Raw genomic sequence first — 12,310 nt, forward strand, 5'->3', positions numbered from 1 at the left:
CCCATAGATTGCTAATGATAGTAAAAACCCACCAGATAAGGTCAAATTAGATAAATAACCCTTTCACATAAAGTCTGTTGAGACCTGAGTGAAACAGCCGAGTGAAAAACCTTAAGATTCGTGAGGTACGTCTTCCAGAAGCCGAAAAGAGCGCCAACCTCACTGACCTGTCTTGATCGTAGCTGACGAAAAGAGTGAACAATCTCTTGCAATCAGCAAGACCAGAAAGACAGTCCTAACTCAAAAGAGCTGTGAAAGTTCGGAAGACAACAAGACATGTCTTCCGATGCGAGCGAGTAAAACAAAACGAACCTGTGCGTCTCCCGCCTGAATAGAACAAAGAGTTCCAAATGACCACAAGTGAAACACCCTCCGAGGAATGAAGCACTAAAGGATTATGGCTTGAGTAAACCACAGCACCATAGTCCCATGAGGTAGACGCTAATGTTCGTAATGAACCAGAGACAAACACTTGTCCCTTGTTCAATGAAAAGATGCAAGACAAAAAACCATCTGACAAACTAGACTCTTTACAAAGAAGAGTCGAAAGAACGTCTTAAAACCGTAAACAAAGGAAATAATTTGTAGACCGGCGAGACTGCAACCTCTCATCAAAAAATGAACCGAGATTGCTCATCAACAAACCAATGCGGCTAAAGCAAAAGCGGCAAAAGTCTTAACTTAATTTTCACTAGCAAGTAGCTATGAAAATGTAATCGACAAGGAAGGGAGCAAGCGTCAAAGTGGGCGCTTGCTGTTGCGCCGAACACGGAACGATCAGTACGTAAGGCTGTCCGCTCAAAACTGAATAGGACGAACCCTGTAGGCTACCGTCAAAACATAATGAGAAAATATGTGAGACCTCGGGAAGGCGTGAAGCCCCCCAGGCCTAGGAGATAGACGTCAGCTCAAGAAAGACGTGACCGATCTCCTCCCGATAAACGGGTGATACCTGAGTACAAGATATCAAGCCCTCATTGGCGAGGAAAAAACCCTCAAGATAGAGCATAAGTGTCCCTGAAGTTCCTAAACTATAAGGGACAAACACCTCCAAAGAACCAAGCTGTGAATCCAGCTTGATCCAAACGATTAGCCAAAAGTAGGCTACTACTGGTGCATGACCTGCTTTGCGTGTCTACCCAAGCAAGACCGAGTGTATGACGCAGTCCTGCTTCCTGCGTTAAGAGTCCAAGTCTAAGAAAGACAAGGACTCATAATATAACCCTCATGGGTTGTGACAGAAAAAGCCAAAGAAAGACCATGGCTATGAACTGGACTGTCAATAACCGTCGAGTAAGTTAAACAAGAGTGCCAAAACCGGCAGTCCTGTTGCCCACAAACTGACTTTAAATCTTCTTGCCAAAACAGAAGAAGTTAAAAAGAAAGTCCGAACGACCTCCTAAAGAGGCCAAAAAAGAGTGCATTCAAAGGCCGACAGCTGTCGTGAATGACCGTCTATCTACTCAAACAAAGTCTGTCATCCACTTTCTACCTAAGTAGAATGCTGATCAGACTCGTAGTAATCCAAAAAAGTTTCGTGATAAAAAGAGGTCTGTGTGCTCAGCGAAACAGAAAACGATAAGTCCAACTGACCACAAGATATCCTCTCCAGTCCATGCATGAGCAGATGGAGATAGTACGAGGAAGCCGCGATTCTGGTTGAACGTCAGCAACCGAACGTGCGGGAAACACAAAGGCCGAAGCCTGGAGTGGCATGAACGAAACGGCTGAAAGCCGCAGTGCCCGTAGGTCAGTCTGCTTGTAGGCAAATGACTACGTAACAAAGCCAAAAACAGAAATCAAAGCAACTACTGGTCGGCATACCGAAAACCAGGAAGCCAACCTGTCAAAAGATTCAAAAGACGAAGTGTCTTCAAGAAAAAAACCTGGAATTAATTTTGCTGCCAAATCGAGAGTAACCCTGAGTTTGGCCGAAAAACCAGAACTAGTCTGTTCATCGATGAAAGACCAAAGGTCAGACGCGGGGACCGACGCAAGCTGTATAAAAGACGCCATCACGTACAAAACCTTATCATCCGAGACAGGCGAAGCTGAACAGGAAGTAAGATACAAGGCATCACTGCCCCCAACGACCTAGAACCCCAAAGGGTTGACGTCGTAAGTTGCGGACAGGAAAGAACAAAGTGCTACGATTACACGGAACGCCGGAAGACGAACCAGAAGTAGCCGAAAAACTCCAGTGCAGAAGTACCCGCAACACCGTGGTGGTGCGAACTGATGCTAATGCGTACGATCCTTCACTCGCCGAAACAGCCGAAGCGAAATCGGAAGTGAGAGACCTCGTGTAAACACGGCGTGGGAGAAACGGCGTGCCGGGACAGACCTCTGCTCAGTGTTGACCTTAGCTAAGGTCGAAACGTCTTTAACACTTGCGTCATTCCGGAACTCAACGGATCCAGGGAAGACCTAATAGAACGAGAGAGTGTCCAAAGGAGTGTCTCAGAGAGAGAGGCAAGATCAAGAGGGTACCTGCCTGTCTCTTCCAAACCAATAAGAGAACCTTCTGTGTAGACACAAGGTCTGTCTTGACGGTAACCGTCCTCCCTAAGAGTGGACAGCTACGGCGTGACCGGAAGGGCTGCACTCAGTAGGGCAAAAGTGTCAATAAGGTTCTGAGGCCGACGGCTGAGTGAAAACCTGCGCGCAAGGGCAGATACACTAGCCTGTGGAAGTCGGACAGTGGCAAGCCAAGGCTTAGCAGCGACTGGAGCCTGACCATGAGCAGAGAGGAGAGGCACCGTGCCGACAGTCACGGAGCTCGCCGTGCCTGGAAAGCTTGCTAAAATATTAGAGAGCTCATAAGCAACTAAAGAAGACTCAGAGAACTGAAAACCTTCAGCTGCTGTTGGTGCTGGGCGGAAGTCACCCACCGCTGATGGTGGGGGTAAGACAAGTCCAGCCTATGAAACAACGCCGTCAGAAACATATTGTAAGCGACCTGTGCTGCAATAGCTAAGGTTGGCTTCAGCTTTGACGGTAATTGGAACTCAACGTCGTCATCATAGAATGAGAGATGATCGTCGAGCTCCGACTCCACTTCCGTATGAGACGAAAAGTCCGCGTGACTCGCCGAGTCTTGGACATGATCAACCGGAAGCGAGGCTGACTGCAAACCGGAAGTAGAACTTCGGTGCAGAGCCTGCATGGAGCCAAACTTCCTGCCCAGGCGGAAGTGGTGACGCAAGTACACCGACGGGGGAAGTCATAGACAGCCCGTGTGCACCTTGGTCTCCAGATCAATGTAACATCGATTGCATTCCCGCGTCAACATCCCGTGAGCTCCGCTTCGTATGAGTCGTATGCCCCGGGTATGTCGAACTTTCACTCCCTGACCTATGAGGCGGGGGAGCTACTAGTTGCGGTCTATGCGGAACGCTTTCGCCAAAGAGCCTGGCTACCGGCGAACCCATGTAACATCGATTGCATTCCCGCGTCAACACCCCATGAGCTCCGCTTCGTGTGAGTCGTTTGCCCCAGGTATGTCGAACTTTCACTCCCTGACCTATGAGGCGGGGGAGCTACTAGTTGCGGTCTATGCGGAACGCTTTCGCCAAAGAGCCTGGCTACCGGCGAACCCAACGTACCTGAGGAGAGTGCCTGCTGTGCAGAAGCAACAGTGTCCCGAGGGACCATCTCTCCGAAGCTGGCGTGCGCCAGTTCTCCCGCCCGCAAGTCCGCTGACGTGACTGTGGCCGAAGGAGGCAACCGGATGCGGGAAAGTGAAGAAACATCGCCAACACCCTTGGGAAGCGAACGCAACTCATCTCGCGTAGCCTGTAGATCGGCGGCAAGTTGCTGCTGTTGAGAAAACATGGTATACATATGCGAGGAGAAAGAAGAGAAAAGGGAAGAGAAATCTTGCTTATCACTCTTCTTAGGCTTAGCCGAACGAGCCCTACTCCTGTTACAGATTCTTTTAGAACAGGCATGGTAGGGCTTGAAGGTACAACAATATCAACCGAAAGCGAAAAATTAGACACCGGTTTTACAAGAGTAACCGTTGTCCCTTTGGGTTTATCTTTATCTGACTGCTAGCAGGGGAAGAATCAGCAACTAACTGTCGAGTATTAGGCTTTATCTTCTCTTTGTCCGTCATGTTGAAAACAACTCACAGAGAGTAGAACAACCACAACAAAGTTGACGGACACAAGGCAAAAATTCAAGTAAAACAAACAAAGAACGATCTCACCAATACAGCCGTAGAAGCAGAGACCGTGAAGAAGAACCGGGGTGAAGATAAACTGCCAACCAGGCAGCAGGCTGAAAGCCAAAATGCGTAGCTCGAGAGAACAACGTCCTAGCGCTAGGACCGCTGAGGAAAGAGTGAAGTATTCCAATATGGCGGCGGCGGTCTCGCGTGCTCAGTCACGTGACGGTATGGCCTTGACCTGTGACCCAGTTTACGGGGTCTAGGCTGTTCTTTTTTAGGGTTACTTCCCCTTAAGGGGTGAAGCGTAGTTCAGCGTCCCGGCACTTAAACCAGAGGTTAATGCTAGATGTGAGTCGGGATAAGATATGTAATTTAATAACTATGTCGAGTTTGTATGGGTTGCGAAAGGGCGACTCTTGCTTCAATTGAGGCAAACTTTCAGGAGTTCGTCTATACAGGAATTGCTGATGGTACCCTTCATCCCTGCCTTTGTACTTTATTCTCACCTAGCTGGTCAGCAGCCACAGCTTGGTCCAGCACTCTACCTCTCCCCCACTGGTGTATCTTCCCTTCATCCCTGCCTTTGTACTTTATTCTCACCTAGCAGGTCGGCAGCCTCAGCGCTCTACCTCTGCCCACACTAGTGTATCTTCCCTACCTCTCCCCCACTGGTTTATCTTCCCTTCATCCCTGCCTTTGTACTTTATTCTCACCTAGCAGGTCGGCAGCCTCAGCGCTCTACCTCTCCCTACTGGTGTATCTTCCCTACCTCTCCCCACTGGTGTATCTTCCCTTCATCCCTGCCTTTGTATTTTATTCTCACCAAGCAGGTGAGCAGCCTCAGCGCTCTACCTCTCCCCACTGGTGTATCTTCCCTTCATCCCTGCCTTCGTACTTTATTCTCACCTTGCTGGTCAGCAGCCTCATCGTTGTCCAGCGCTTGACCTCTCCCCCACTGGTGTACCTGTGGGGGCTCCACTGGCTGCCACCTGTTGGTGAGGGGCCTGGCCTCGTTCATGGGTACTGCGTCCTCTTCCTCTTCCAGCTCTGGTGCAGCTCTCTCCTCTTTTGCTGGCTCATCTAAAAAGGACAGAATTGTGTTGCATATACAATGGAACCTGTCTACAACCACCCAAGGGACCAACCAAAAGTGGTCCTTGTACAGAGGTGGTCGCTGTGGATAGGTGAATTATAAAGGGAAAAAACTCATTGGTGAGCCTTTCGGGGTGGCCGTAGTGGGCAGGTGGTCATGACGGAGTGGTTGTCACCATTGCAGGTTCCAATGTACCGTCTGGTCTTACTTTTATCTATCTCTTGCGCTTAGCCTGGGTGTAGGATCAGAGACATTTGTCAACCTAAATGGGATTGTACCACACAGATGGTACAAATTGTGACGTTCTCTGCAGGCCAGCCAAGTCATTGCTGGTAAAATCCACTAAAAAAAATTTTCAGACAGATCTAACACAAGGAGAACTGACTCAGCAGGGTGAAATCCATCGATAACGTCCAGTCTGGAGTTAATCAAAAACGTTAATAAGTGGGGGGTTTTCAAAGCCGATCTCCTTCACAAAGGAATACTATGATCTTGCTTAAAGGCACAGTCCTTATTTTGTAAGCAATCATGTGCATCATAACAGATCTGCACAGGATTTTGCAAGAGATAACATAATCCTTCAATGTGATCACACACCATGACCCAAAACCTACAGCCTAGCTGTTTTCTGTGCAGATGGGGAATATTTTTGTGAATGTCTATCTCCAAAATGAAATCAACAAGAGTCACTTCTTCATTTTAAAGCTTGTTATTCTCTCAGGTGCCAGGAGATTGGTTCTGCATAACTCTCACTTACTCTTGTTGCAGTCGAATGCATTTAGAGCGCTTACATCCCTTTGTTTCTCAGACTTCAACAAGAATGTCCTCTCTGCACAAGATATTCTGCTGAATGTGAAAACTTGCACAGACCTGTGGTGATCGACATGAACGCTTACACAAGAAGGGCTGTGCCTTTAAGCACCAAGGTGCAAAATACACCACAAGGCTGGAGGTGTTCTCTTCTCAAAGTGTTCTTGCAACAGATTTCCTTCTGTATATTTCTACCCTACCTTGCTTGGCTTCCTTCTTCAGCACGAGGGAGCCCGACGGCACCAGTCCCAGTTGTTCCAAGGTCTTGATCATCTCTACAGGCGTGAACTCACGTCGCGGAAAAGGCTGAAAAGGAACGCTATAATAATAGCAGATGACAACCTTGCGAAACTGCCTGACATAACTCCAGCAACACCATTGTTCATGTAATATGCCTCTAGTAGACAACCCTTGTTTACTGATATTACAATTTTGTTGTTGTTAGATTTTCAATACTTGCCCTCACTGGAAAGCTACAATCAACACAAGGTAAGGTCAGGTCAAGTTACTTCATAAATATTACCAGCTATTGTGTTTTCAGCGTAGCAATAGGGCCCGATATTTAGACGAGACAAGTATAATGCCGACGAGTCGAAGACGAGTCGCATTATACTTGTTCGAGTCTAAATATCGGACCCTATTGCTACGATGAAAACACAATAGCGTTTATATAGCTATTCTGACATTAAATTCTGTGTTAAAATCATGTTTTTGTCAGCAACAGGTACCAGAATGGTCCATGTCGTTGATTGCAGACGACGGTTCCCTTTCCGCATGAAGCCACGGAAATAATCGAACATTGAAAAACCCACGGACATGTATTACGGAGAAAACTCGAGATAACCGGATGTTTAGAATTACGTCAATATGCTAGGAATCATATGACGTCATGACGTATCATGCTTGCGTATCATGTTCGAAAGTCTGACTTCTGTTGGGAATTCGCGTGGTGAAGACTGCGGTAAATCTGTAGATAATATGAGAACAAGGATTGTCTCAGAAGAAACGACTAAATGTTTCAGACCGGTAACTTCATTTCAACATTGCACTATACAATGGACGTTCTATGTGACAGGAGAGTTTGCTGATTTTGTGTTAAACATTGGAGAGATCGTCTGCTAGAATCAGAGATAGGTCGCTTCAGATTGCAGCTTCTGGAAATGTGCAAGGTTTGTTGCCTGTTAAAGAACTGGATTTTACACGTAATGTATGTCATGTACAGTAAGCAACAACAAAAACACACACAAAGCAAATGGCATCGTCTGTCGACTAGTCACAGAAACAAACCTGGCGAGGTATGCGTGTACTTTATACACGTGGAAGAAACCGGAACCATGCGTCTTTGTTATTGACAACATGCTTTTGGATATTGAGAAAAATGGCCGACTTCCGTAGCATTATGCTTTGATGATCGGAAGAGACCATCCAATCACAGCCCCCGAATTCCCCCACGTGTTCAACAGAATAGCTATATATAGTCCTGTAAGGCTCCCTTCAAAGATATTCAGGTTACTTTTACCCTGGGGAAACCGAGCTGCCATGTAGTACCACACAACCAATTTTTTCTTGTTTTTTAAGATCAGAGACTTTTGCAGCGGATCTTTCTCGCGTGCAAGCGTGCACATGGAAGTGCTCAGAAATTTATGAGAGTCTGTGCAGAGAGGTGACTCTGAGAAATAAATTCTTCACTGAACTGGGGTCAAACTTACTCCAATAGACATGAACTGGGTTCTACCCCAGATAAACTAGTGACTGAACTATGCCTCTGCCCCACAGTTGAAACTCTCCAGGTGAGCATACCTGTATGAAGCCACAGTGGCCTTCTGTCTCTTTGCCAGCCTCGTCTAGCACCTGCTTCCACACCTCTCCCAGGGTGGTGCCTTTGTCCAGCTTCTTGCGCAACTGTTTGCCAGTGGGAAGACGAATCTGAAAAATACAAGCAGAAATGTTTAAAAAAAAATTACTTCTCTGTATCATTTAACATAAAATATGTCCAAAAATTGTTCATGTAAAAAAGTATTTTGCTTTTTATGAAGTGTTTCTCAAATGCTGTTCTCATTTTCTGGGAGAACTATAATCAGAGATATGTTTGCACAGTTAAAACGTTTCCTTTTATTGAGAATGTCAACTGTTGGGGAAAGATATCGTATCATTTTCTTTCACCACTTTGAACTAAAAATAAATACACTGTTTTTCCTTTTTATTCTTTCTTCTGCTTTATTAAGGTGTGGCCGTGGACATTCAAAGACACAGTAACATCCCTTTTTCTGGCACTTACAATAACAACAGTATTACTGACCCGTATCAGGACAGACAGAAAGAATGGTTCACCAGCTGATAAGAAAAATCATGATAGTTTTGAAGCAAGATGGTGCCCTGATATAACCAGATAAATAGAGGGATAGATAGAAGTGGTGCATAACAAGAATGTATTAAGATAAATGCAATAAAAAATGCTGTATAACCTGAAGAGAGCATATAGCACTGGCAGCAGCACTGCTGGAGGTTGCAGAAGAAACACTGGAGGTTGCACCGATATTAGTACTACTACTGGTAGGTGTGGCTTTGCCTTCCTGGGGTGTGTCGTCTGACTGTGTGGGGCCGTGCATCCTCATCATCTTGTTGATTTTGCGATCCTCTGCAATCTCCTTCAGCACCCTCTCATGCTCCTGTGCACACAAGCAGCTGGTTTTACTTTGAGTTTGAAGCAGCAACAACATTACAATGCATACACCAAAACTGTAGTTTCAATAAACAAGAGCAAATAACATGCTCTCTTTTTCATGTGGCAACATGAAAGTAAAGAAATCCTACAGGAGATAACGTATTTGCTACTGGAAATGTAACTCACAATAATAAATGCACAAACACCATACAATTTTACTGAAAGTAGGGTCACAAATGATTCTGTTTAAGAAGGACACAATGTTAAGAGAAACGTGTCAGAACTCTAGTAACACTTAAAGGCATATGTACGACTCCCGTGTTTACAAAGTGTAGTTTGCCCATAATCGATGTCAAACGCACCATAAGACCATATAATGACGATATGTCACCATGCGCGGACCATAATACATGCATTACAGCTTGTTCTAGCCTCTGAAAAAGTGAGGATGTCAACAAAGCCGCGGTGTTAGCTCCCTTGCATCAACGTTACATGTGTTGCCAAATCTATAAATAGGACGATCCAGATCAAAATGAAAATTAACATATCTCAACATTGAAAGGGTCCTAGACCACAATATTTTGCAGGGAACTTAATTTAGCATGTCTCCAGCTGTTGGTAAAGCAATTAGCGTGTATAGTCATCGAGTACATATGCCTTTAAGTGGCATCACTTATACACTGGACTGAAGTTATGTACAGGGCAAGATTTTCAAACTTCCTCAGCTTACATCTCTTCCAAGTTTACTTTCATCTCCCTTTTATAAGACAATAAACAATGCTTCAGAAATAAATGTTGGGTTTGTATGGGGTGTGAAAGAGTGAATGTATTCCCTTGCTTTCACTAAGACAAACAATCTACATGTGCTCCTGTCCACATGTTTCAGACACCCCCCCCCCCCCCCCCCCCCCCACATTAGTAACTGGCCTATGTCACAAGGGAAAATTACACAGCACATGTGGATTGTTTGTCTCACTAAAAGCAAGGGTATTCACTCTTTCACAACCCATACAATCCCGACAGAGTTATTTTCAGAATTCGTCTGTTACAAACACACACTCTCTCTCCTATTACTTATCAGGCATACTCGTTTTGCTTGCATCTTTTCCAGCTTAGCATTCCTCTGTGCCTCTTCTCTCTTCTTCTCCTCAAAGTTTTTCTTCTGTGCGTATCTTTCCTCTGTCAGGTGGAGACGGCTCACGACCTGCTGTTCCATGTCTGTGTCTGATGTGGACGGCTCTGCCAGCGAACTGGATGCGGGAGAAGTGGGCTGTCCTGAGGACACATCAGAGGCAGCGCTGTCTGGAACCGGTAGAGGTCTGGAGAACGGTACCCGCGTGTCAGGCTGTAGACTGGTGTTTTGTTCACCCTGCAAACAATGCCACCGGTAGTTAACAAGGCACAGTCCTAAATAAACTATGTGGAAGTGACATCACGTACTGAAAGAAGACAGACCATATCACATTCACTCAGTGGGACTGTGAGCCTCAAAATAGGCTAAATCGGTTATTGCCATCATGAACCATCTTGCAATACGATGGTAGTTCTATTTAATCTGAAATTGGATTAGGAAGATGCTCCATGGATGTACGTAGAGTATAATAACTATAAAACTCTGCCAAAAGTTTGTTCTCCTTTTTTTTGAGTGACCAGTAACATGAGATGATTGTTCTTCCTAAAATCATGCAGACTCTTTTTACATCTTACACACTCACATTACTCAGTGCATTTAAACTAGCAAAGTTCCAGCTTCCAGTACAGCCACATTATTATTGCTTTCCTATTGTAGTCAATACCTTGTGATTGGCTCACATGGCTGCTCATATTCTGATACTATTTGCAGCATTCACAAAATGCTCTATTCGCAAGACAGGCGACTGCATCACAAAGATTTCACCATACTAAAATTGGTGTAAAACAGAACCATAGCTCAATTTGCAGAGTGTGACAGTGCATTGCATGATTCTGTCGCCGCACCTGCTGACTCCATTACTCTCATCAAAGGGGCTCAGTTCCACATTCTGCAAGGATCTAACAGGGTAAAATCTGTGATAATCACAGGAGTTCCTTAAGCTAGTGCTGACTAGGTGTAAAATGACAGCCAAAGACCCAGCTTACCAATTTAAGGGTGGGTGGTTGTGCTCCACTTGCAGCATAGCCAGGTTTTCCTGCCAGAATCCTGTGATTATTACACAAACAAAATCAAAGTTGTACTTGTATCATAAATACACGGTAAAGTAAACACTAAGTTACATTGACTAAGCAGAATCAATTAGAGGTTTTGTTATCTTTTAATCAAATATATATATATAGAATAAAACAGTAATTTTATACGCACTTACTATCAGTATCATTGAATCATACAAAATTGTATTATAGCATTTACACCCCTTTAGATATTTGTATCAAACATTCCCAATAACTGAATAAACTGAAGCCAGCATTAAGACTACCCAACCTTTTTACGCCTAGTTTCAATCCATGAAGTAATGTACCTCAGTGCATGTACAGAATTCAGACTTTAAGTTTAAAACTGCTGAACTGCAAATGTCATGGGGAGCATACACAACCATGAAAATGTAATTGTTAACAATTATTAAAAGAGGTTACATGGTTTTAAGAGTTTTAATATATATCTCAATAAATGCCATGCCACTCCCCCTCTGTCTGTTCATTCTGTCACGGTTGAGCCAACAGTAGTGTAGTCTTCGCACTTGCTTACCATTCTACTGCCTCCTGTGTGGATATTTTTCCATACTGCATCGCATCCTTGGCATCCTTGAGCTCAAAGCCCATCGACATCACTGCCGCAATCATATCATCAACCGTCTGCAATAAAAACAGAATAGATCTATTAATAATAATTAACACTAAATAAATGTTTTAACTTGAAAACACAACATGTGTGAAACGAAGTGTCGCCCTCAAACTGTTCTCTTTCCTGCCCGCAGCAGTTTATTGTTCTACCCAATAAGTTGCATGTCTAATAGTGACGAGGTTTTTGACAACAATTAATGATAATTTAATATTATATATCCAGCTATGTGTGTGCGCATGCATGTTGTGTGTGTTGTTTTGGGTGTATGTTTTTGTTTTATTTTGGTTGGCAGACAGCTGCATAAGGCTTGTGTCTCAGTGTCTGTAACTCTCCACTGGCTCCAGTGCTTGACCCATAGAAATTTAAAATACGCACTGGCTATACGCACTCGGAGTGTATACAAGACCTGATCACTGTATACACTCCAGCTTTAACTTCCGGTTGCGAAGCGAATTTGCCATTCGACACCACTTGGCGAAAGGAACCCAGAGCAGTTGATAATAAGAGTACAAAGAAACGAAAACAATCTGATGCTGCACGGCCTTTGCTGTGACATAGATCTTTCTTTCTTTCTTTATTTGGTGTTTAACGTCGTTTTCAACCGTTCAAGGTTATATCGCGACGGGGAAAGGGGGGAGATGGGATAGAGCCACTTGTTAATTGTTTCTTGTTCACAAAAGCACTAATCAAAAAATTGCTCCAGGGGCTTGCAACGTAGTACAATATATGACCTTACTGGGAGAATGCAAGTTT

General features: G+C 44.6%; 1 protein-coding gene across 3 annotated transcripts in view; it reads right to left on the reverse strand.

Annotated features, from left to right (window-relative positions):
• The window catches only part of LOC138982299 (uncharacterized), a 76,060-nt gene that overhangs the window by 28,178 nt on the left and 35,572 nt on the right, over nucleotides 1-12,310 (reverse strand). For all 3 annotated transcript variants that reach the window (XM_070355560.1, XM_070355559.1, XM_070355558.1), the window contains exons 2-8: nucleotides 11,462-11,568; nucleotides 10,858-10,918; nucleotides 9,827-10,108; nucleotides 8,540-8,743; nucleotides 7,875-8,000; nucleotides 6,275-6,380; nucleotides 5,078-5,251 (exon numbers count right to left, since the gene is read on the reverse strand). In XM_070355560.1, coding sequence (XP_070211661.1) covers nucleotides 5,078-5,251; nucleotides 6,275-6,380; nucleotides 7,875-8,000; nucleotides 8,540-8,743; nucleotides 9,827-10,108; nucleotides 10,858-10,918; nucleotides 11,462-11,556 — 1,048 coding nt within the window. In that variant the 5' untranslated portion in view covers nucleotides 11,557-11,568. The remainder of the gene's footprint in view (nucleotides 1-5,077; nucleotides 5,252-6,274; nucleotides 6,381-7,874; nucleotides 8,001-8,539; nucleotides 8,744-9,826; nucleotides 10,109-10,857; nucleotides 10,919-11,461; nucleotides 11,569-12,310) is intronic.

This window comes from Littorina saxatilis, linkage group LG12 (genome assembly GCF_037325665.1).
Source record: "Littorina saxatilis isolate snail1 linkage group LG12, US_GU_Lsax_2.0, whole genome shotgun sequence".
Lineage (NCBI taxonomy): Eukaryota > Metazoa > Mollusca > Gastropoda > Littorinimorpha > Littorinidae > Littorina > Littorina saxatilis.